This window comes from Scomber scombrus, chromosome 22 (assembly GCF_963691925.1).
Source record: "Scomber scombrus chromosome 22, fScoSco1.1, whole genome shotgun sequence".
Taxonomy (NCBI): domain Eukaryota; kingdom Metazoa; phylum Chordata; class Actinopteri; order Scombriformes; family Scombridae; genus Scomber; species Scomber scombrus.
In genome coordinates this window covers 22,652,663-22,677,502 of record NC_084991.1, presented here as the reverse complement: position 1 = coordinate 22,677,502, position 24,840 = coordinate 22,652,663, and the positions used below count along the sequence as shown (strand labels likewise).

Below are 24,840 nucleotides of genomic sequence, written 5' to 3'. Positions count from 1 at the left end.
AAGAGCTGGATTACATAGGAGCATATTAACACTCTGGACTGACAGGTTTACATTTAAACAATAAAAAAAAGATAATTTAAAGTATTAAGTTGGTGATTTTCTGTGATTTTCTTATCGTTGACTAATCTCATACACAGAACCAAATAAGTATATGAACAGTATGTAAAGGGTTAATCATTTAAATCATTGTATTATTGGGTTAAATCCATGAAGAAGAGACAGCTGTGTTTCATATAAATAAATAAGAGCAGGTTTATCATCTGCTACGAGCCAGAAAATGAGAAATGTCTCTCCTTCAGCGTCTTGTTTGTGTCCTCTCTCTCTCTCGCTCATTCATCCTCCTCTTTTTTGAGAGGTGCGTTTATCATCTGATGGCGGGGGGGGGGGGGGAAGATAAGCAGGGACGTTTCCTTTTAACAGCAGCGGACTCATCGCTCAGAGTAGTGACAGAATGTGGAAAAAAAGAATAAAGTGTGTGGAAATATAAAACACAAATGATGACTCAGCTAAATTAGTTCACTGTCGACAACATAAGAATATGAACTGATATTCCTCTCCTCCTTTCCTCATCTCCTTTCCTCATCTCCTCATCTCCTCTCCTCCTTTCCTCATCTCTTCATCCTGTCCTCTCCTTTCTGTCCTTCCCTTTTTGTCTTCTCCTTCACTCTCCTTCCATGTTCTTCTCTTTCTCCTCTCTTCTACTTTCCTGTCCTTCGCCTCTCCTCATAAATCTCTTTACTCGCGTTCTCTTCTGTCCTTTCTGTTACTTTCTTTCTTTCTTTCTTTCTCTTGTCATTTCATGTCCTTCTTCCCTGTGCTCCTCTTTGCTTCCTCTCCTATTCCTCTCTTCTCCTCCTTTCCTTGTACTCTCTCTCCTCTCATTGTTTCCTTCTACTTGTTTCCTCTCCTACTATCCTTCTCTCCTTGTTTCCTCTCCTCCTCTACTTGTTTCCTTCTCCTTGTTTCCTCTCCTCCTCTCCTTATCTCCTTATTTCCTCTCCTCCTTTCCTTGTTTCCTCTCCTCCACTCTTTGTTTCCTCTCCTTCCCTCCTCTCTTCCTCTCCTTCTCTCCTCTCCTTCCCTCCTCTCCTTCTCTCCTTCCCTCCTTGTCTCCTCTCCTTCTCTCCTCTCCTTCCCTCCTTGTCTCCTCTCCTCCTCCAGGTCCAGCTCCTCTAAAGTCCATCCACTGCTTCCCCGTCTCGTCCTCCTCCCTCTCTTGCTCGTGGACGGCTCCTCTCTCTGACTTCGACTCCTACGAGGTTGAGTGTCGTCGCCATGACGACGGGAAGCTGACCTCGGCCCTGCGGTTGGCGGGGGGCGTCACCGCGGTAACGCTGGACCACTTGGAGGCCTACCGGAAATACTCTGTGACAGTCAGAGCGTCGTCGGCCGGCCAGACGAGCCCGCCTGCAACACACACCACTGTTACCATGATAGACCGTGAGTTCACACACACACACACACACACACACACACACACACACACACACACACACACACACACACACACACACACACACACACACACACACACACACACACACACAGTCTCAGCTGCAGTAGTTGAGTCAGTCGGTTGTTTAAATAGAGCTGCTCACCTGGGACAGAGAGACAGCAGGTTTAAGTTTATTTAATGAATGAGTCAAAATAGCTTCACTTACAATAAAATATTTTTATATTGTGGAATTATTACTTTTACTTACATAAAGTGTCTGAATACTTCTTCATGTGATGCTACTTTCTACATCTCAGAGGGAAATATTGTACTTTCTACTCCACTACATTTATTTGACAGCTTTAGTTACTTTTCCGATGCAGATTTGACACAATGGATAATATAACAAGCTTTATACCAAAAAGCAGTGTGTAGTCGGCTCACATTTCAGATGTCTATGAGTTGTTAACAGCTCCACCAAATAGTAAGAGATCAATACTTGTTGTCCGTGTATCGATACAATATTGCCATGCAAAATATTGAGATACTATGCTTTATCAAGTTTTTCCACACCCCTAATATATAGTCAGTCAGATGGACCAAACCACTACTGCATACTACATCACTCATAATACTGCAGTACTTTTACTGTAATACTGCATACTGCATCGCTCATAATACTGCAGTACTTTTACTGTAATACTGCATACTACATCACTCATAATACTGCAGTACTTTTACTGTAATACTGCATACTACATCGCTCATAATACTGCAGTACTTTTACTGTAATACTGCATACTACATCACTCATAATACTGCAGTACTTTTACTGTAATACTGCATACTACATCGCTCATAATACTGCAGTACTTTTACTGTAATACTGCATACTACATCACTATAATACTGCAGTACTTTTACTGTAATACTGCATACTACATCACTATAATACTGCAGTACTTTTACTGTAATACTGCATACTACATCACTATAATACTGCAGTACTTTTACTGTAATACTGCATACTACATCGCTCATAATACTGCAGTACTTTTACTGTAATACTGCATACTACATCACTCATAATACTGCAGTACTTTTACTGTAATACTGCATACTACATCGCTCATAATACTGCAGTACTTTTACTGTAATACTGCATACTACATCACTATAATACTGCAGTACTTTTACTGTAATACTGCATACTACATCACTATAATACTGCAGTACTTTTACTGTAATACTGCATACTACATCACTATAATACTGCAGTACTTTTACTGTAATACTGCATACTACATCGCTCATAATACTGCAGTACTTTTACTGTAATACTGCATACTACATCACTATAATACTGCAGTACTTTTACTGTAATACTGCATACTACATCACTATAATACTGCAGTACTTTTACTGTAATACTGCATACTACATCACTATAATACTGCAGTACTTTACTGTAATACTGCATACTACATCGCTCATAATACTGCAGTACTTTCACTGTAATACTGCATACTACATCACTATAATACTTAATACCAATGAAATGTACTAATCATATAAATCATATTATAACTACGTCAAGTTTGAACATCCAGTAAAAGAAAGAGAGAAGGAATGAAGGAACTTTTTTAAGTATGTATTCAGAAGGCAAACAGGAGATTTCTCTTAATCTTTATCTTTTCACTCGCTTCTTATTTTTCACTCTTTGCCCTTTTCAAAAAAAGTCACTGTGACCCAAATTCACACTGTCTGGAAACTTTCTCCCTTTGTCTCTTTTACAAACTTTTTTTTCTTTCTTCCCTTTCCTCTTTCTCTCTCTCTCTCTCTCTCTCTCTCTCTCTCTCTCTCTCTCTCTCTCTCTCTCTCTCTCTCTCTCTCTCTCTCTCTCTCTCTCTCTCTCTCTCTCTCTCTCTCTCTGCTTCTGTTGCATTATAAATCATCCTGACACAACTGGACTGGAAATAGAAACAGAGATAAAAAGGTGACAATAAATCCTCAAGAAAGTTTTTTTCTTTTCTTTTATTCAGTATTTGTGATAACAGAGAGACATGGAGATGATGAGAAAGTGGAGAAAACAGCAGGATTTTATGTCTGGAAGGGCGTCGTGTTTTATAGAAGCCCATTTATGCCAAGAAAAGAAAATGCATCCCAATTATAGGATTAAAAATATAATTAAATTATAATTAATATTATTACTTTATTATTAATTATCAAATTAATTATTATTATGATTTGAAGTAATTCAATAATTTAACTGATTTTATTATTTTTTAATTATGAGGCGTAAAAAGTTGATTTTCTTTACTTCAGTTAAAATAGATATTTACTACAATGTTTGAATAAGTAAAACTTGATATTTATTAAAGAGTAGATATAAGATAGTAAGTCGAAATTAAGTCTTAATATCTCTCAGGTTAATTATCTTCTTCAGTAAAAATTTTAACAGACTTTCTCTCAAGTTATTTCTTAATATCGACATGTTGATTTAAATAAAATAATAGTCCATACTTAGCAAAAGAGTTATGAAATAGCAGTAAGACTTACTTTTGAAGTATTATACCATAAGTTTAAAATTATACAGCCATAAATATGAGATAGGAATTTTAAATTTTGACCTCCCAATGAATCCTTTTTATTTTTGTCATGCATAACTTTTTTTTTCTGTATAAAAAAACAAACAAAAACAAACAAAACAAAACACAAAAAATGCAAATTACAGTGAATTAATTTACAGACAAACAAGCAACACAATTAAGTTTAAAAAGTGACAACAGAACATTTGTATAAGTATAACAATCTGTAAGCATACAATATATATATTAAGCTGTTTCTTATTTGATTGACAGTCTGTTTAACCGCCTCGTTTCCTCCCAGGTCCGCCGGTCCCGCCCCCAGCCGTGCGTGTCAGCGAGAAGTCATCGAAAGTGACGCCGTCCTCCATCTTGTTCCGTTTCAACTGCTCCTGGTTCAGCGACGCCAACGGAGCCGTCCGATACTTCGCTGTCATCGTAGCCGAGTCTGATGGTATGAACACGTAACGTATAATTACTCAATGAGCTTCTTCAGGACCAGGCAGGGAGTTCTGGTCCTCTGAAATGATGCCAATGTGAAAGTAACTTAAAACTGCATTCTATCAAAAGGCCACCAGGGGGCGACCGTTTTGGTGTGAAAAGGACTTCCGTCTCTATACAAGTCAATGGAGAATTCACCAACTTCTCACTTGATTTCTAACCTCAGTAAACGTTTTCAAAATGTGTTTATGGTCTCAATCGCTAGTTTAAAGCCTTCTTCAATGCAGTATGATGTTCATTTGGGACATTTTGGCCTCCCTGATTTTATATGTGACGATAAAGCAGGGTATGCATTAGGGCGTGGCTACGTCGTGATTGACAGGTTGATTGGTTCACAGGTTCAGGAGGGGCGCCTCATGCCCCTCCTGATGCCCATATAAGTAGAATCCCTGTTTTTATTTTTCCCAGCATGCACCTGAAATGTTCAAGATGGCGCTGCTCAGATCTGAAACTATTGGCCTCCGAGCAGCAGTCCACAAACCAATGGGTGACGTCACGGATGTTACGTCCATTTCTTATATACAGTCTATGTTCAGGACCCATGGATAAACGCAGGATACTAATTTAAGCCAGAGAACAAAGTCAGGCTTTATCAGATCGTCCTCTGACTGTTTGTGTCTCTTCTAACAGCCAACGAGCTCCTGCAGCCGGAGCAGCGCCACCCGCTGCCTTCGTACCGCGACTACATCAACAACTCCTCCGTCAGAGCTTATCAAACCGCCTACTTCTCCAGCCGCTGCCCACAGGACTCCGACACCTCTGCAGCACAGGTAACACAGGATTCAACTTCAGTATGATAGTAAAACAACTACAGTTCTGACATGGAGGGAGAACATTTATACCAATGAACTTTATTTTACCTCGAGAAAATTTTTCAATGGCTGACTGGAGACTGGTTTAAGTACAATATAAAACGGTATCATCTGCATAAAGTAGGAGTTTACAAGATTTAGAAGAAGGGATGATATTATTTATGTAAAATTGGGAACAATATTGGACCTAACGCCGAAGCTTGTGGAACACCCAATCTATCACGAGGCCAACAAATCAATTTTAACTAATGTGCAAAAACACAGAGAAATTAAGTTTATACTTATACTAAATCTCAAGTGAAGAAACTGATCAGCTGATTGATCGGCAGCTATTTTGATAATCAATGTAACTTAATATGTTTTCTGCTTCCTTTTGTCCTTTATCAGAGTAAACTGAATGTATTTAGATTGTGAACAAAACAAGAACTTTTGGAAACAGTGATCAACATTTTTCTTTGACCATTTTGACATTTTATGGATCAAACAGTTAATTGATTAATTGAGAGAAAAATCAATCAATGAAAATTATCATTATTTGCAGCTCTGCTTCATACAGAAAGAGTATTTAGTTTTGATTTTGCGTGTCGATTCAATCAATCAATCAATCCATTGATCAGGTGGTGGAGGTGAACCTGGGGGCAGGAGGGGACCGTCTGGGCGGGGCTTGTGATCATTACCATGACGACGACTTCTACCTGAGTGACAGCTACGGTGACTTCTGTGACGGACCGCTGAAAGCCAAAACTTCCTACAGGTAGACACACACACACACACACACACACACACACACACACACACACTCACACACACACACACAGATCTAATCACTTAAGTTATAATTACTAATAATTATTAACCCTCCTGTTGGCCTTCAAGTAAAGGAAGGAAGGATGGAAGGGAGGTAGAAGGAAGGAAAGGAGCGAGGGAGGAAGGGAGGAAAGGAGGAAGAAGGAAGGAAAGGAGGGAGGGAGGAAGGAAGGGAGGAAGGGAGGGAAGGGAGGAAGAAGGAAGGAAAGGAGGGAGGGAGGAAGGGAAGAAAGGAGGAAGAAGGAAGGAAAGGAGGGAGGAAGGAAGGGAGGAAGGGAGGAAAGGAGGAAGGAAAGGAGGGAGGGAGGAAGGAAGAAGGAAGGAAGGAAGGAAAGGAGGAAGGAAGGAAGGCAGGAAGGAAGGAAAGAAGGGAGGAAGGAAAGGAAAGGAAGGAAGGACGGAGGAAGGAAGGAAGGAAGGAGGGAGGGAGGGAGGAAAGAAGGAAGGGAGGAAGGAAGGAAGGAACAGTCAAAACAGACGGGGTCAATTTGACCCAGTAGGACGACACACAGGTTAAACACTCCAGTTATAATTATTATATTTCATCATAATGAGAAGTGTGTGTGTGTGTGTGTGTGTGTGTGTGTGTGTGTGTGTGTGTATTTGTGTTTGCAGGCTGAGTATTCGGGCGTTCACCAAACTGTTTGACGAAAACAACAAAGAGTTTCCACAGCCGCTCTTCACCGACACGTACCTGTCGCCACCACTCAGGACGCATGCAGGTGAGACACACACACACACACACACACACACACACACACACACACACACACACACACACACACACACACACACACACACACACACACACAGTACCTGGCTGTTTACTGATGTGTGTGTGTGTGTTGTTCTGTGTCAGAGCCTCTAGGGGGCGTAGTGGAGGGTTTGAGCGCTGGGATGTTCCTCATCGGTATGATGGTGGCCGTCGTCTCGCTGCTGGTTTACAGACAACGGCTACGCAAAGTGTAAGTACACAAAAAACACACACACACACACACATGCATGCACTGCTACACCTGGACCCTCAGTCACTAGACCTAACTCTGACTGTAATCCTACAACCTGGATTTAAAGGTTTACTTTTATATGTTTTACGTGTTTTAAAAACCCCACCTCTAATAAATACACTCATCAGTCTTCTCTCCAGTCATATAAGTCTCAGTTCATTTAGATTACTGAGTTAATTAGGCCCATTAGAAGATTAATTAGCATAGAAACACAGAGGATACTTTTCATTTGGGTAATTTAGGCCTCCTCCGGTCCTCGCTCCTCCAGCTGTGACCGTGAAATAACCGCTGGATGTGGAAATAAATAACAATAACAAGTTTAACATACCTACATAAAAACTGATGATATGTGATTTATTTCTAAACTAGCAGATGAAACATCAGTTAAAGGGCCAGTGTGTAAGATTTAGTGAGCAAACTGAAAAACTTGATAAAAATAAAAACTAATGGAAATGTCTAAACTATAATAATGGTTGCATCAAACTGAATACCTCCTCCTCTTCCAAACATGTAGGAGACGTTGGTCATTAACCATCCTGTCGTCCTCCTGGGTCAAATTGACCCCTGTTTTGACTGTTCCTTCTTTCCTCCCTTCCTTCCTTCCATCTGTCCTTCCTTCCTTCCTTCCTCCATCCCCCTTCCTTCATTCCATCTGTCCTTCCTTCCTTCCTTCCTCCATCCCCATTCCTTCCTTCCATCTGTCCTTCCTTCCTTCCATCTGTCCTTCCTTCCTTCCTCCATCCCCCTTTCTTCCTTCCTTCTTTCCTTCATTCCTCCCTCCTTCCTTCCTTACTTCCTTCCTTCCATCTGTCCTTCCTTCCTTCCTCCATCCCCCTTTCTTCCTTCCTTCTGTCCTTCCTTCCTCCCTCCCTCCTTCTTTCCTTCCTTTTTTCCCGACCCTCCTTAACCCTAACCCTTCCTTCTTTCCTCTGTCCTTCTTTCCTTCCTTCCTTCCTCCCTCCTTTCCTTCCTTCCTTCCTTCCTTCCTTCCTTCCTTCCTTCCTTCCTTCCTTCCTTCCTTCCTTCCTTCCTTCCTTCCTTCCTTCCTTCCTTCCTTCCATCCGTGACTCGAGGACAACAGGAGGGTTAAACTCAGTAAAAACATGCAACAAAAAAACATAGTGTTTGTTTTTGTCCGTTCTGGGCTACTGTAGAAATATGGCGGTGCAACATGGCGGCCTCCATGGCAGAGGACCTACATCCCCTATAGATACACACGGCTCATTCTACGGAAATGAAAACACAACTATTCTTAATTTCAGGTGATTAAAACCAACTTCATATAATAAGTTCATACTGCTAAATGCCACTAAACTCCACACACTGCACCTTTAACCTTTGTGTCTGTTTTGACTGACTGTTCCTTCCTTCCTTCCTTCCTTCCTTCCTTCCTTCCTTCCTTCCTTCCTTCCTCCTTCTTTCCTTCCTCCATCCCCCTTTCTTCCTTCCTTCTGTCCTTCCTTCTTTTCCTCCTTCTTTCCTTCCCTCATTCCTTCTTCCCTCCCTCCCTCCTTCTCTCTTTCCTACCTCCCAATACCTTCCTCCTTTCCTTCTTTCCTGTCCTTCTTTCCTTCCTTCCTTCCTTCCTTCCCTCCCTCCTTCCTTCCTTCCCTTCCTCCCTCCCTCTTTTCCTTCCTTCCTTCCTTCCCTTCCTTCCTTCTTCCTTCTTTCCTTCCCTCCCTCTTTCCTTCCTCCCTCCTTTCCTCCCTTCCTTCCCTCCCTCTTTCCTTCCTCCCTCCCTTCCTCCCTCCTTTCCTCCCTTCCTTCCTCCCTCCCTTCCCTCCCTCTTTCCTTCCTCCCTCCTTTCCTCCCTTCCTTCCTTCCTTCCCTTCCTCCCTCTCTTCCTTCCTTGACTTGAGGACAACAGGAGGGTTAATGCAGGTTTAAGTTGCATATGGAAGAATTCTTTCTAAAATCAACTAAGATAAAATAAATACCTATAAAACAGACTTTATGTATGTGTTGCAGGGCTGTGCAGGAGAACCCGGTGGTGAGGATGAATATGTGGAAAGAAGTGCCGACTTCAGGGATATATATGGGTGTCAGGAGGTAAGTGTGTGTGCGGCTATATTTATTTTTCTTCAGTATATGTGAGAGATTAGTTTCCAGTACCTCCTACGTCCAATATGTGAGTGTGTGTGTGTGTGAGTGTGTGTGTGTGTGTGTGTGTGTGTGTGTGTGTGTGTGTGTGTGTGTGTGTGTGTGTGTGTGTGTGTGTGTGTGTGTGTGTGTGTGTGAGAAGTATTAGTTTCCAATAAAGTGTCCAGTAGAGTCAGATTACCTCATCGGTCACAGCAGCTGTTAATTACCGAGTGTGTTTGTCTGCTCAGCAAAGCTCATTCAGTGCCAGCTTGTGCTTTATTAATTGCAGACATAGATGATTATTAACCTTATAACATGAAAGCACATTGATATAAATAAGATACTTTATGTGTTGAGAATTATGATGAAAGTATGAAGTGTGATCTTATGTCAAAAACAATAATTAAAAGAAGATAGTATATTTATTGTCTCTCAGATTATTGTAGTGATTTACCTCTATCAATTCAGCTTTATTGTAGTTTGTTTATAGCAAAACAATCATTTAATTAACTAAAATGTCAATTAAAAACATACATATAAGGGTTGCAGATATGGACTAAATCAAGTATCACTATATTTTTGACTAAATACGTCGATATCGATATCACAACAATAATGTAGAGATGACTCTTGATGCTTTTGTGATAAATAATCATCAGTAATGTGGATATATGACAAAGTGGGTAAAAAGTAAATAACACAACAGCTAGAACAGTCTGTTAAATTCACAAAATTAGAGTAATGCAGCCTTTAAAACCAGGAAAAAACAACACTGATGACACTGATATAATATCGATATATTGCTCAGCCTTAATGCAGAATGAAAATAAATCAAATTGCTGACAAAACTGTATTAACCCTCCTGTTGTCCTCCCATCTCTTTTGACTGTTCCTTCCTTCCTTCCTTCCTTCCTCCTTTTCTTCCTCCCTTCCTTCCTCTTTTCCTCCCTCCTTTCGTTTCCTTCCTTTCTTCCTTCTTTCCTTCCTTCCTTCCTCCTGTCCCTCCTTCCACCTTTCCTTCCTCCCTTCCTTCTTTCCTCACTTCCATCCTCTTTTCCTCCCTCCCTCCTTACTCCTTTCCTTCCTCATTCCTTCCTTCCTCCTTTCCTCCTTTCCTCCTTTCCTCCCTCCCTCCTTTCCTTCCTTCCTCCTGTCCTTCCTTGACCTGAGGACAACATGAGGGTTAAATATTTAATTATATCCAACTACCAAGACTTAAATCTTGACCAAAAGTTGTTGAAATACTGACAAATGTTTATATATGTGCATTTTGCTCAACATTTATCCAAATTAATACAATATGAATATCTGGCAGTTACAATAAAAGGTGTATATACTATGTTATTATTAGTATTATTATAGTAATGATTGAGAATAAGTCACTGTTGTGTTATCTTAACTAACATAACTCTATATCTTTACCTACTTATTTAAAAGCTTAACATGCAGTTAATTATTAAAGTTGTCCTGTGAAATGAGCCTGACTAATATCTGCATGTTTATGTTTCTTTGTGTTGCAGCAACCGTCGAGTCACCAGGTAAAAGTCTCTTTATTCTGTATCAAGTTTAACTGATGAGGAAGTTTAAAAGCTGATAAATAACCAGTTGAGTTGTTCGGTTGTTGGATTGTTTTGTATATTTTTAATGTGACGATTAACATGATAAATATATATATGTCTGTTTCTGCAGTCCTATCAAGATCTGTCACTTTGAATCCCATCTGAACAAACTTCAGGCCGACTCCAACTACCTGCTGTCTGAGGAGTTTGAGGTAAAACAGACATTTCAACTTTAATTCATTGCAACAGTAATCCTTGCAGTATGAGCACAGATCCAGCAGCTAGCTGGGTGATTACTTACCTGGTGTACTGATGATGGTCACAGCGCCTCAAATTCATTTTGGTGTGACTGACAAATAATCCTGTTAAAACAGATCAGAATTTTAGCTTATGACGTAATGTAGCTTACTCCCTACAGTAAAACCCTGATGCTGTGTCTCTTTGTGTAGAATATTCGTTCACTTTATGTAAAACACACTGTTGTATGTGCAGGATCTGAAGGACGTGGGTCGGAACCAGACGATGGACGTCGCCCGGCTGCCGGAGAACCGAGGAAAGAACCGCTACAACAACATCCTGCCATGTTAGTACCGATGCATCACTGCTGCTGCTGCTGATTAAATGCCTTTAAATGCCTATGAGTCCCTCAAGGTAGCGAGAAAAAACATGTACCGATATTGAAATCATTACAATGATGACATCGTCAAGAGCTTTAATTAATGAGATTGCACCTGTTCCCATGGCGACGGTGATGTGCCAGTCTGAGGGTCGAGGCTTGAGGTGATAAAAAAAAACATTAATAACTTCATAAGAGAACGTTCAGACTAAAAACTAGAGTTAAGATATTTTTACCCCCTAAAACATCTAAAAATCTCACATCCCTAATGAATGAGAGCAGGTTCAGTACAGCAGTTAATTACACGTTTAAGGAATGTCTGCTTATCTTTGTTAACTTCTAGTCTTAGAAATAAAGATTCTGTTTCAACCAACCCCGAGTTTATCAATAACAAATCAATAGCATAACATATTTATACTTTTTTAAGCTTCGTGTCTGTTTTGACTGTTCCTTCTTTCTTCCCTTCCTTCCGTCTGTCCTCCCTCCCTCCCTCCTTCTTTCGTCCCCCCTACCTTCCCCTTCCTTCTTTCCTCTGTGCTTCCTTCCTCCCTCCCTCCTCCCTTCCTCCCTCCTTTCTTTCTTTCTTTCCTCCCCCCTACCGTCCCCCTTCCTTCTTTCTTTCTTGTGTTTGTTAGAGTTGAGCATTAATCAGTATCGCAGTTTAAATAATTAACTGTTAGTCGTGTGTAACTGCAGCCAATTTTCTATATGAACAGAAAAAATGTGATTTATGACTCGAGGTGATTCATTTTCAACGGCAGCTCTATAATTAACTGTCTGACCAACACACACATACACACACACACACACACACACACACACACACACACACACACACACACACACACACACACAGAGTAAATGAATCATTGTTTTTCAGTTTATAAATGTGAAGAACTTCAGCCGTGACCCAATGGAAAATACATTTAACATTTCGACAAATATTGTAAAAACGATAAAAGCCTATTTTTTTTGGTAATAATAGACATTAGTTTGTAATCAGTCCTCCATTAAAGTTACTTGGATTGGTACTGATACCCAGCCCTAGTTATAACCAGGCGGGGAGTTCCGGTCCTCTGAAATGATGCCAACGTGGAAGTAACTTAAAACTGCATTCTATCAAAAGGCCACCAGGGGGCGACCGTTTTGGTGTCAAAAGGACTTCCGTCTCTATACAAGTCAATGGAGAATTCACCAACTTCTCACTTGATTTCTAACCTCAGTAAACGTTTTCAAAATGTGTTTATGGTCTCAATCGCTAGTTTAAAGCCTTCTTCAATGCAGTATGATGTTCATTTGGGACATTTTGGCCTCCCTGATTTTATATGTGACGATAAAGCAGGGTATGCATTAGGGCGTGGCTACGTCGTGATTGACAGGTTGATTGGTTCACAGGTTCAGGAGGGCGCCTCATGCTCCTCCTGATGCCCATATAAGTAGAATCCCTGTTTTTATTTTTCCCGGCATGCACCAGCCCTAGTTATAACTGAGATTCCTACATTAAAAACCCAAACACTTAGATTACTTATTGATTTATAAGCTGCATTTAGAGCATAATTAAATTTTCTGTTTTCCAGATGATTCAATCAGAGTGAAGCTGTCGTACCTGGAGGACGACCCCTGCTCCGACTACATCAACGCCAGCTATATACCTGTATGTACACACACACACTCATACACAATCAAACACAGTAAACACACACACACACACACATCCTCACCCAGACCCCTCTCTCTTCTGTAGGGTAACAACTACCGCAGGGAGTACATCGCCACCCAGGGCCCGCTGCCCGGCACCAAGGACGACTTCTGGAGGATGGTGTGGGAGCACGGTGTCTACAACATCGTCATGGTGACACAGTGCGTTGAGAAAGGAAGGGTAAGTCCTCCATTATACTTTTTTTTCTTTTTATCTTCTTGTTTTTGTTCGTCCCAAAGTTTTCTCAAGAGTAACGCTACTTTAACAAGCTCAAAGGTCAAATTGACCCCGCCTGTTCCTTCCTCTTTTCCTTTCTCCCTCCTTCCTTCTTTCCTCCCTCCCTCCCTCCTTCCTTCTTTCCTTCTTTCCTCCATCCTTCCTCCCTTCCTCCTACCTTTCCTTACTTCTTCCTTCCTTCCTCATTTCCTTTCCTTCCTTCCTTCCTTCCCCCCTCCCTTCTTTCCTTTCTCCTTCCTTCCTCCCTTCCTTCCTCCCTTCCTTCCTCCACAGTCCCTGCGATCGACACATCCCTGATATGAATGTTGGGTTTGTGTTTTGCAGGTGAAGTGTGATCAGTACTGGCCTGCAGACAGAGAGCCGCTGTACTACGGTGACCTGGTCATTCAGATGCTGTCGGAGTCCGTCCTGCCGGAGTGGACCATCCGAGAGTTCAAGATCACCTCGGTACTACAACTCTTACGTTCTTTATCTCTCGCAAGTTAATCTAGAATTAAATAATTAAGAGTTTTTGTTATTAATATATAATAATACATCAATACACCCTCACAGGAGAGCGGCTGTAATTATCCTCGCGTCCTGCGTCATTTCCACTACACGGTGTGGCCTGATCACGGAGTCCCAGAGAGCACGCAGTCACTGATCCAGTTCGTCAGGACGGTCCGAGACTACGTGGACCGATCACCCGGCACTGGAGCCACTGTCATACACTGCAGGTAGGACCCAGTGTGTTTCAGTGTGTAGAAACCTCTGTGGCCTTAAAGTAACAATTATTTCTTGATTATTAAGAAGTGATTTGGTCTATAAAATGTCAGAAATGGTGAAAAATGTTGTTTAGTGTTTTGTCTCGATCAACAACCCAGTTTACTGTCATAGAGGATTAAATAAACTAAAATATACTCACATTTAAAAAGCTGCCAATTCATTTTCTATTGACTATTTGACTTATTGCAGTGGTTGGGATTTTACAAACACAATAACTGATTGATTTTTAATTGGACTCAAGTAGAACTGGAGTGTTTATTTGATTAACAGAAAATCTATCAGCAATATTTTTGATGCTGTGGAAATTTCCTGTTTTATTTTGTCGTAGATTATTAGAAACTATTTTATTGAAAATACTTTGGTTTTATACTTTTCGAACAAACAACCAATCCAGACTCTGGAAACTTGTGATGGTTGATGTCACTATTTTATACATTAAACAATAAATCAGAAAAAAGAATTTGGCAGATTAATCAATAATAAAAAATAATTGTTGGATAGTTGGAGCTATTCTCTATACATTCAGTGTCAAGTAAGAAACCCAAAGATATTCAATTTACAATTATATAAAAAAAAGACAATGAGCAAATCTTCACATTTATCAAGCTGAAATCAACAAATGTTGCTTAAGTTAATCAATAACCCCTAACTAAGGTTTAGCTCGTATTCTTTCCAGCTATAAATGAGATGAACAAGAAAAGCCTTTAAAACCTCTTGTAGGACTGTTGTATTATATATATAACATTAGGCTGTACATGTTTCAGTTTATATTTGAGGTGTGATGGATAAACAGTTTGAAGTTTTATGGTGTTTACATGTTTTTGTGTTCAGTGCCGGCGTTGGACGCACCGGGACGTTTATTGCTCTGGATCGAGTTCTGCAGCAGATGGACTCTAAAGGAACCATCGACCTGTACGGCTCTGTGTTCGACCAACGCTTGCACCGCCAGCACATGGTCCAGACCGAGGTAAAGACTGTAAAACAAGCTTTTAAAAATCATTACAACACCTTTTTAACTGTAGATCACCATTACTACCGGATCAGTGAATTAGGTGTCTTTTAACCCTCCTGCCGTCCTCCCAGGTCAAATTAACCGTCATCTCTTTTGACTGTTCCTTCTTTCCTTCCTCCCTCTTTCTTTAATTTTTCCGTTCTTCGCCTCCTTCCCTCTTTCTTTGCTCCCTCCTCCTATCATACTTTTTTCCTCACTTCCTTCTTTCCTTCTTCCCTTCCCTCTCTCCTTACTTCCTTCCTCTTTTCTTCCCTCCTTTCATTCCATCCTTCCTTCCTTCCTCCTTACTCCTTTCCCTTCCTCCTCCTTAGTCCTTTCCTTCCTTCCTTCCTTCCTTCCTCTCTCCCTCCTCCCTCCCTCCCTCCCTCCCTCCCTCCTTCCTTCCTTCATCCTGTCCTTCCTTGACCTGAGTACAACAGGAGGGTTTAGTAAAATGCTGCTGCTGTTGCATTTAGTCAGATTTCAACAATTACAACATAATACTTTTAACTTTTTAGATTATTCTTTGTAGATTGGACCAAACTGGAGCTAAAACACTGGATAATTAACACAATTGGGATTAAAATACCAATGAAAATTGGTCCAAACTTAAGCTAAAACACTCACACTTGGATCAAAACCAGGTTTAAAATACGTTTAGATCAACCTTGAGATTGGACGAAACTAGACCTAAAGTTGCAGTAAATATTAGACTAAAACAAGGATACAGCAGCTTATTCTGGAGAAAACTAGAATAAAAACAAACAAAACAATTACTACTGGACCGTTCACCAAATCAGGGCTAAAACTAGAGCTAAATCACCAGTACATTGGTACAAAATAAAACTTTTTCCTAATAAATAATCATAAACATTGTCTGATATTTAGAGCAAAACAGGAATCCATATAAAAGATGTGTTAATTAAATGTTTCCTGTGCTTGTGTGTGTTGCAGTGCCAGTACTCCTTCCTGCATCAGTGTGTTCGTGACGTCCTGAGAGCCAGGAAACATCGCAGCGAACAAGAGAATCCTCTTTACCCCATCTACGAAAACTTCAACCCAGAGTACTACCGCGGTAAGACACGAAAACACCTTCAAAACCTCACATCTGACTTTTATTGTGTTTAAATATAAAACTAGTGGGGATTATAAAGAGAAATCATTCCCCACTGTGTTAAACTATTAACTGTTAATCATTGCAGATATAATATTAACTTAATATAAAAAATTAAGATTTTGTTTCAATTGTAAACATTTTCCATGTGATTAAACCCTCCTGTGTTCCTCGAGTCAAGGAAGGAAGGAAGGAAGAAAGGAAGGGAGGAAGAAGGAAGGAAAGGAGGGAAGAAGGAAGGGAGGAAAGGGAAAGAAGGAAGGAGGGAGGAAGAAGGAAGGAAAGGAGAGAGGAAGGAAGGGAGGAAGAAGGAAGGGAAGGAGGAAGGAAGGAGACAAGGAAGGAAGGGAGGAAAGGAAATAAGGAAGGAAGGAAGGTAGGGGGAGGAAAGAAAGAGAGAAGGAAAAGAGGAAGGGAGAAAGGAAGGACAGAGGAAAGAAGGAAGGGAGGAAGGTAGGGGGGAGGAAAGAAAGAGAGAAGGAGGGAAGGAGGAAGGAAGGACAGAAGGAAGGAAGGAAGGAAGGAAGGAAGGAGAGAAGGAACAGTCAAAACAGACGGGGTCAATTTGACCCGGGAGGACGACACGAAGGTTAAATTAAAGTTAGGATTTAAGATTTAGTCGATTATTAAAATGTAACTTTTCACAAACAGTATGAGTGTGTGTGTGTGTGTGTGTGTGTGTGTGTGTGTGTGTGTGTGTGTGTTACCATATCTGCAATTTTATAACATTATGATGACTAATAATCATTTCCTTACCATCAATTGAGATAATGAGTGTTTATATTTATGTTATTATTATTTATTATATTTATGTTTTTGGTTATTACAGCAAAGAAAAAGTCAAGGTATTTAATTACATAAATACAAAAATTGCATAAATATCTGATATTACACATAAAAAAGTCATTAATTTAACATCATTACTACAGTTTAACAACTATATATTGTTATAATTACCAATTATCTAACAATCCTAACTTCCTAATTATTGAAAATACAATTTTATAAATAGACGATTTTACAGTTTATGAGATTAAAATCAACATGAATTACAAAACTACACAAATATCTGTAGTTTTCTTTACATTTATTATAAATTACACCACATTTCCACTCTGCTAATCTCACTCTGGGGTAACTTAAAGCTAAATCTCTGGTTTCAGGGAGCATCATCAAACCATTTCTACTTTCTCAATATTAATCTGCTTGTATTTTTTCTTGTTTGTCTCTTTTTTTAGATTTCATCTACACCGGACGCTAAACACACAGTGACATCCATGGATTCAAGAGAGAAGAAACTAATTAAAAACTGATTTAAATCTGCATTAATAGAGAAAGTTAGCTACACACCGGGAAGAAAATTAATAAAAAATGGGAAAATCAGTCAAGAAAACATACAAATGAAATGAAAATCACTGATTCATTGGAAATAATGCTTAAATTACTGTTAAATTGTATTTATACTCTAGTTTTTTATGGAAATTTCGGTATAAACACACAAAGCTTTAACCTTCCTGTCGTCCTCCCGGGTCAAATTGACCCTGTCTGTTTTGACTGTTCCTTCTTTCCTCCCTCCTTCTCTCTCTTTCCTTCCTCCATCCCCCCTTTCTTCCTTCTGTCCTTCTTCCCTCCCCCTTACCTTCCTTCCTTCTTTCCTCCCTTCCTTCCTTCCTTCCTTCCTTCCTTCCTTCCATCTCTCCTTCCTTCCATCCTTCCTTCCTCCCTCCTTTCCTTCCTTCTTCCTCCCTTCCTTCTTTCCTTTCCTCCCTCCCTCTTTTCCTTCCTTCCTCCCTCCGTTCCTTCCTCCCTTCCTTTCTTGACTCGAGGACAACAGGAGGGTTAATAAAAGGTGTTTAATTAGACAGTCTACAGTTATTTTAAAAGGTTTAATATTTAACATTCAGCCTCACCAGATGCTTCATTCTCTGCTCAGGATGATGTCATTACTTTACTTTATCTTTATGTAGCTAATAGGTGTTTGCTGCCATCTAGTGGAGCTGAATGTCATTTATTTGCTTTACTTGTTGGTGACTTTTCCCAAAAATGCCCATTCCCCTAACTGGTGGGTCACGAATTTGGTCTCACCTGGAAACACATTAAAAGTAAAAATCCTGATTATTCTCAAGTGTTTAAAAAAGGAAACACGGGTTGAACTCTGACGTTAGCTAGCGGCGATAGCGCAGCAGCTAACCACGTTATGATCACAGTGAAGGAAAGAGCCATCTATTTTTTATACTCTCTATTCTATGTCCTCACTCACTGCTCCATATAAGCTGTTTATTTAAAAAAAAGTTACACATATTGCTGTATGTAAATACTGATGGAATACTCTTTTTTTTAATATGATAATAAATATAAATATATATATATATATACTGTATGTTATACTATTTTCATGCTGCGTTAGATATTTGAAATAAAACACTTCTCAAGTAGCTGCAAACAAACTTACACTTAATGTATCTGCAGCTTTTCAGTAGTTTATTTCTTTAAAAAAAAAAGGGGGAAAAAAAGCTTTAACCTTCATGTTGTCCTTCCAGGTCAAATTGACCCCGTCTGTTTTTACTGTTCCTTCTTTCCTCCCTTCCTTCCTTACTTCCGCCTGTCCTTCCTCCCTCCTCTCTCTTTCCTCCCTTCCTTACTTCCGCCTGTCCTTCCTCCCTCCTCTCTCTTTCCTCCCTTCCTTCCTTCCTCCCTCCCTCATTACTTCTTTCCTCCCTCCCTACTACCTTCCTTCCTGCCTTCTTTCCTCCGTCCTTCCCTCCTTTCCTTCCTTCCTTCCTCCTTTCCTTCCTTCTGCCTCCCTTCGATCCTTCCTCCTTTCCTTCCTCCTCCCTCCCTTCCTTCCTTGACTCGAGGACAACAGGAGGGTTAAACATATACAGTTTTCATGAAGTTCATAAAAGTTTAAATTTAAACATAAAATTAAAGAACAAGTCTGAATACGATGCAGGAACTCCTATTTCCCCCCAAATACATCATTTGATTTTAGTTTAAAAAACATTCAATTTCACATCTGTTTTTCAAACTTTATAAAATATTTGCCAAATGTTTTAAAATCATTTCTGCTTGTATAAGATGCATTTTTATGGATTTATCTTTTAAGGATATAATGATCATTGGTTTGAATACAGGGCTGGGCAATAGTTCAATATTGTTTATATTTCATAGGAAACATTATTATTATGTGTAGCAGTATATGAGCTTAAAATTTAATGTAAATTTGATTAAAGACTAACAAAATGAATGATTAAAATGTTTGATATAAACTTAGATTTTGCAAACATTTGTCATATTGATATCAGAAATGTCTCCTATTGATGAATGATACTGATTGAAGACATATCACCCAGCCCAAAAAGAATGTGAAGCAGACTTACAGCTTGCTTTTAGATTACTGTAAACTATTATTATAAAATGTTCATTAAAATACCTGATAAACTACGTCTGTGTGTCTGTTTTTGGTTTTTAATGGAACATTAAGTGTAATAAACATTTATTATTATATATTACTTAAATTCTCAAAGATTTATAATGTTTTCAAAATATATTTTGTTTGATGTTCACTGGCTTGTGTATTTTACATAAATATTTTTAAAATGTATTTTTAACTTCTGCATAATTTTTATATTTTCAAAAATGTCATAGGCTTTTGCCATTTAACTTTTATCATTTTTTTCTTGAAGTCAAACCTTTACATTACTTACTTTACTTAATTACTATATTTAATAGTTTAACATGAATCATTTTGTAAACTGTCATTATTAGCTTTTGTGTTTATATTTTTTTACAATTTTTTTACCTTTAAAAACTTTTAGTTGTTTTATTTAAAAGTTTAACAGAAGTAAAGCATTATTTTAAACGTAATGCGCCTAAAATTAGTAAAGTACAATAATTAAATAATTGACCCCGTCTGTTCCTTCCTTCCTACGGTCTGTCCTCCCTCCCTCTTTCCTTCTCTCTAGGAAGAAAAAAAAAGATCAAATCTCGCTTCTTTTATCCTTTTCTAGTCGTCAGCATCTATGGAGCCAATTTCCATATTGATCTAGGGCAGAACAGAGTAACCCAGATACAGTCGGCATCAGGGGCTTAGCAGAGGAGCACGCAGTCCTGTCAGAGAGGCTGAGCCGAAATCCCAGTGGACCAAACATCCAGCTCAGCTCACCCCCCCCCCCCCCCCCCCCATCCCCCCCCCCCGTCCCCATGTCCCAGCAGAGTTACACTGACGCAAAGTTAGAAATCATCCAACGTCCAGCGAGCTTCCACTCAGTCCAAACTGTGACCTGAGAGAAGAGCAAACACAAGTCCAGCCGGTATGAACATGAAGTAACAAGCACAACTATAGAGCAGCCGTTAATTACTGATACTGATTAATCTGTGGATTATCTTCTTCATTAAATGTTTAGTTGTTTGGTCTGTAAATATCAGAGAATTTTGTTTAGTTTTGTCCACAGCTTTATGTTCCCACAGCTCTATGTTCCCACAGCTCTATGTTCCCAAAGCTCTATGTTCCCAAAGCTCTATGTTCCCACTGCTCTATGTTCCCACAGCCCTATGTTCCCACAGATCTATGTTCCCACAGCTCTATGTTCCCACTGCTCTATGTTCCCACAGCTCTATGTTCCCACTACTCTATGTTCCCACTGCTCTATGTTCCCACAACTCTGTTCCCTCAGCTCTATGTTCCCACTGCTCTATGTTCCCTCAGCTCTATGTTCCCACAGCTCTATGTTCCCACTGCTCTATGTTCCCACAGCTCTATGTTCCCTCAGCTCTATGTTCCCACTGCTCTATGTTCCCACTGCTTTTTGTTCCCTCAACTCTATGTTCCCTCAGCTATATGTTCCCACAGTTCTATGTTCCCACTGCTCTATGTTCCCTCAGCTCTATGTTCCCACTGCTCTATGTTCCCACAGCTCTATGTTCCCACAGCTCTATGTTCCCACAGCCCTCCTGGTACCTCTGTAAGGCTACAATTGAAAGTCCCTCATGAGCAATAATTTATAAATTAAGCACTAATTTTGAAAAGAAAGTCTAAATAATGTGGGAACATAGAGCTGTGGGAACATAGAGCTGACCCCACTGACATCACAGTGGCTACATACATTATTTTTATACAGTCTCTGGTTTCATCCTAACAGAGCCGAGGATAAGTGGCCCGGCATTAACACTGCTGTCCAAGGTGAGAGATGGTCAATGGGTTTGTGTTTGAGAGTCATTGAATATTCATTAATTAGGAGAACAAGTGGTCTGACTCAGCAGTACAAGTGTGTGCCTGATGCATCCTTTTCGTGTGTAGTGGGCAACCATTCAAATCTCTCAATTTCGGTGGGATTTGTGAATGAAACAATGGAGAAGAGGGCAAAGAGGAAGGACAGTTGAAAGGACGCACACACCTTTATAATTGTTCATTTCCTTTTCCCTTTTGTCCTCCATCCATTTTCAAATCTTTCCGTCCATTTACTTCTCTTTCTTCTTGCCTTTTTTAAGTGTTTTTTCAGCATCTAAACCTTTACTTGATAGCAGATATTGGAGCAACAAATCATCATACATGTTGGTTGAAACATTTTCTAATAATTAAACAAAGTTTATCAGAGTTGTAAAAACTGACTCCAAGGGAGAAGATAATCGTTCATTAATCGTAAACGAGGTTAAAAGTTCAATTAATCGTGATTTAGATTTTTGCCATAATGGCCAAGCCCTACCTGTAATATCATAAATGTTTGCATGTTCTCCTAGTTCCTGCGTGGCTTCTCTTCTGGTACTCCGGCTTCATCCGACAGGCCAAAGACATGCAGCTTAGGTTAATTGGAGACTCTAAATTGCCTGCAGGTGTGAATGTGAGCATGAATGGTTGTTTGTCTCTATGTTACCCCGCCTCTCTCCCAATAACAGCTGTGATTGGCTCCAACTCCTCCCGTGGCTCTATGTAAGAGGAAATATTGCCAACCACTGCAGCTGAACTGTTTCCATGACAACAAAATAACTTTACCTTGAGTTAAGAATGTTTTCGTCAAATATGGATTATTATACACACACTCGCAAAAGTTCACACAAAATGTTAAATACATAAAAAGATGTGATGAATATTTGTATGCAGATTTAGTTCAAAGAGGCAGAAAGCAGAAAAAAGCTACACTGAGACTTTCAGGTTGAAGACAAAATGTGTTTTTATTTAAAGATCTCTATTAGGCACTATAGTTATCATCGTTATCGTTAAAACACGGGCAAAGCGGCTACCTGGGTCACATGGTACAACGCTGAGGTACAGAAGGATGAAGGGATGACAAAATACCTGCAGACAACAGTGAAAAGTACTTAGATAGAAAGAAAGAAACAAAGGAAATACCTGCACATGTATTATAATAACCACAGTAATGATAATAATACAGTAAATGAAGGACAACATTGTACAGTGTTGATTAACTCAGAGGGGGAAATCAATCTAAAAATCTATTAAAATCTAAATAAATACCAAAATCGCATCTGAAATAATATAATTTAACATTTTCAGTTTTTGTGGCGATGAAGCGAAACACAGAGTTTAGTTGCTACTGCAGTTCACAGCTGAGCATATGGCTTTAGATAGAAAATCTAACATTATTCATCTGAGACAGAAAGATGACAACAGCTCGTTAAGTCTCATAAAAACACACAAAAATGCTACGGAGAAGCTACATTTTTCTTTGGAGAGAACGGAGGAATCAGGGAAGTTTCAGCTGATGTCAAACAAAACAAAAAAAACTAGTTCAAAGGAGATAAAAATCGTATTCATGAAAGTGCGTGAATGCTTTCTTTGACATCGATTTTAATTGGATTTGTCATCGAAGTCGCTGTTTCTGTGCAGCAGGTTTGTATTTTTAGCACAACAAATACACAATGATAGAGAAAGAAAACAGGGAAGCATAAAAGAAAGAGGCAAGGTTGAATATTTGAAGTTTTGGTTTTATACATTTGCTGTGTCTCTAATCTCTTCTTCTGTATTTACACTCAGAAGTATGGAAACATGCAGCACTATGAGAACCTGGATGGTTTCACTCAAAACAGTCAGAAAGTTGAGTGTGTAACTATGGACCCCTCTCCCTCAACGGTCGCCATTTTGGCTCCGTAGCAGAAGGGAAGGACCAAAAACTGGCTTTTAAAACTGGCAATGGCGGCCGAGGACGTTGTAACTACGGTGACCATCGCTGCATTATACAAATGTAAGTTATACACACTAAGCACCACTATACTGTTGTCACATATAAACCATCAGTAGGTCTATTGGGTTAATTTAACAGTCTGTAAGGTTAGATTGTAAACTAGCTAATCGTCATTTCTGTTAAGTCAATTTTCAAAGGGCGTGTTTGATTTGAGACACTAACCTGTCGAAATTTGCACACTGCACAAGTAAGTACACAGTCTACTAACAGAAGTATGTGATTTGAGACACAGCAGTAGTTTATAGATTTGTGACATGAGCATTTTTCAGTTTAGCTTTATAAATGTGGCAACAAAATAATAATTGATTGATGAATTAAAGACTTTTGCACAGAAATCTGTCGAGGCCTGGTCACACCAGAAAGTGGCAGAGTGAAATATTTGGTTGTAGTAACTTTGCAACGCTCATTAAACTACTACTACTACTGCTAACGTGCTAGCCCGCCTTAAACAGACAATCACTGAACTTCTCTGTACTGTTGTGTTTACTCAACTCAGGCAGTCGGTTCACAACTGTATTACTTTCTTAATTAAAAAAATCATAGAAGAGAGAAGATAAGACTTTTGTCAGCTTAGCTTTGTCGAACGGGACACATTAATTATGCAAAACAGACATGGTTAAACAAAGCTGGATGGTGACAAACAGCTAATAATCTATGATAGCGTCAGTGTGCGAAATAAGAAATATATTGGGGCTTTAAGGATTTGTTCATTCTGCCGGCAAAGTTTCTAACATCAGATCTTTAAGACAGATTGTCCACACTGTTGTTTGCTAGTGATCATCAGTTCGGATGTGTTTGTCCAGACATCACCAACCTACATAAGCTTCACAGAGTATGTATCCTGTTTCCAGCTTTCCAACTGAGAAGTATGATCAATTCTAGCTTTGGTGGTACAGAATCAATCCCTCTTGGATCATTTTAAAAATAGCTCAATAAAAATATATAATGCAGTCAAGGCATTTACAGCGTTTGAACACATTTTGCTCTGCTTCTGCATATTTGAAACATTCAATAAGAAAAATGTGAATAGCAAATGAACAATAAAAAAACACAGCTGCACATGTTCTTGTTGAGCTATTGGGATGTGGTGGCTGACACGTAAGCCTGTCCTGTTCTGGAAATAAACACTTTCACTGAATTGAATTAGCCACTAAATTTAAACACTGGTGTGACCAGACCTTAAAACAGGGGAGACTTTAAATAACACTTTCCTTGCTTTTGCCCCATGACGTCTCAGGAGAAATAACTAAAGAATCTTTTACATTCGTCGTCACAGAGGAACATTTTCTACTCCTGCTTCAACACACATCTTAAGACTCACAAATATCGACACACAACAAACCGGATGTGCTACAGCAGCAGCATTACAGAAACATTCAAGTTTACCACAAAACATGGCGATAAAACATTGTCCCACAGCCGAACCTG

At 39.5% G+C, this 24,840-nt stretch overlaps 1 protein-coding gene across 2 annotated transcripts in view; it reads left to right on the top strand.

The window, feature by feature from the left end:
* Positions 1–17,572, top strand: part of ptprb (protein tyrosine phosphatase receptor type b) — a 48,711-nt gene extending 31,139 nt beyond the window's left edge. The window contains exons 24-41 of one of the 2 annotated variants that reach the window (XM_062443438.1): positions 1,162–1,440; positions 4,325–4,474; positions 5,152–5,291; positions 5,951–6,087; positions 6,756–6,862; positions 7,000–7,105; positions 8,302–8,409; positions 9,116–9,196; positions 10,750–10,767; positions 10,919–11,000; positions 11,281–11,371; positions 12,982–13,058; positions 13,149–13,283; positions 13,665–13,787; positions 13,893–14,056; positions 14,937–15,072; positions 16,051–16,171; positions 17,449–17,572. In XM_062443438.1, the coding sequence (XP_062299422.1) occupies positions 1,162–1,440; positions 4,325–4,474; positions 5,152–5,291; positions 5,951–6,087; positions 6,756–6,862; positions 7,000–7,105; positions 8,302–8,409; positions 9,116–9,196; positions 10,750–10,767; positions 10,919–11,000; positions 11,281–11,371; positions 12,982–13,058; positions 13,149–13,283; positions 13,665–13,787; positions 13,893–14,056; positions 14,937–15,072; positions 16,051–16,171; positions 17,449–17,471 (2,078 nt within the window). In that variant the 3' untranslated portion in view covers positions 17,472–17,572. The remainder of the gene's footprint in view (positions 1–1,161; positions 1,441–4,324; positions 4,475–5,151; positions 5,292–5,950; positions 6,088–6,755; positions 6,863–6,999; positions 7,106–8,301; positions 8,410–9,115; positions 9,197–10,749; positions 10,768–10,918; positions 11,001–11,280; positions 11,372–12,981; positions 13,059–13,148; positions 13,284–13,664; positions 13,788–13,892; positions 14,057–14,936; positions 15,073–16,050; positions 16,172–17,448) is intronic. The other variant, XM_062443439.1, reaches the window with a different exon arrangement.
* The last annotated feature ends 7,268 nt before the right edge of the window (positions 17,573–24,840 follow it).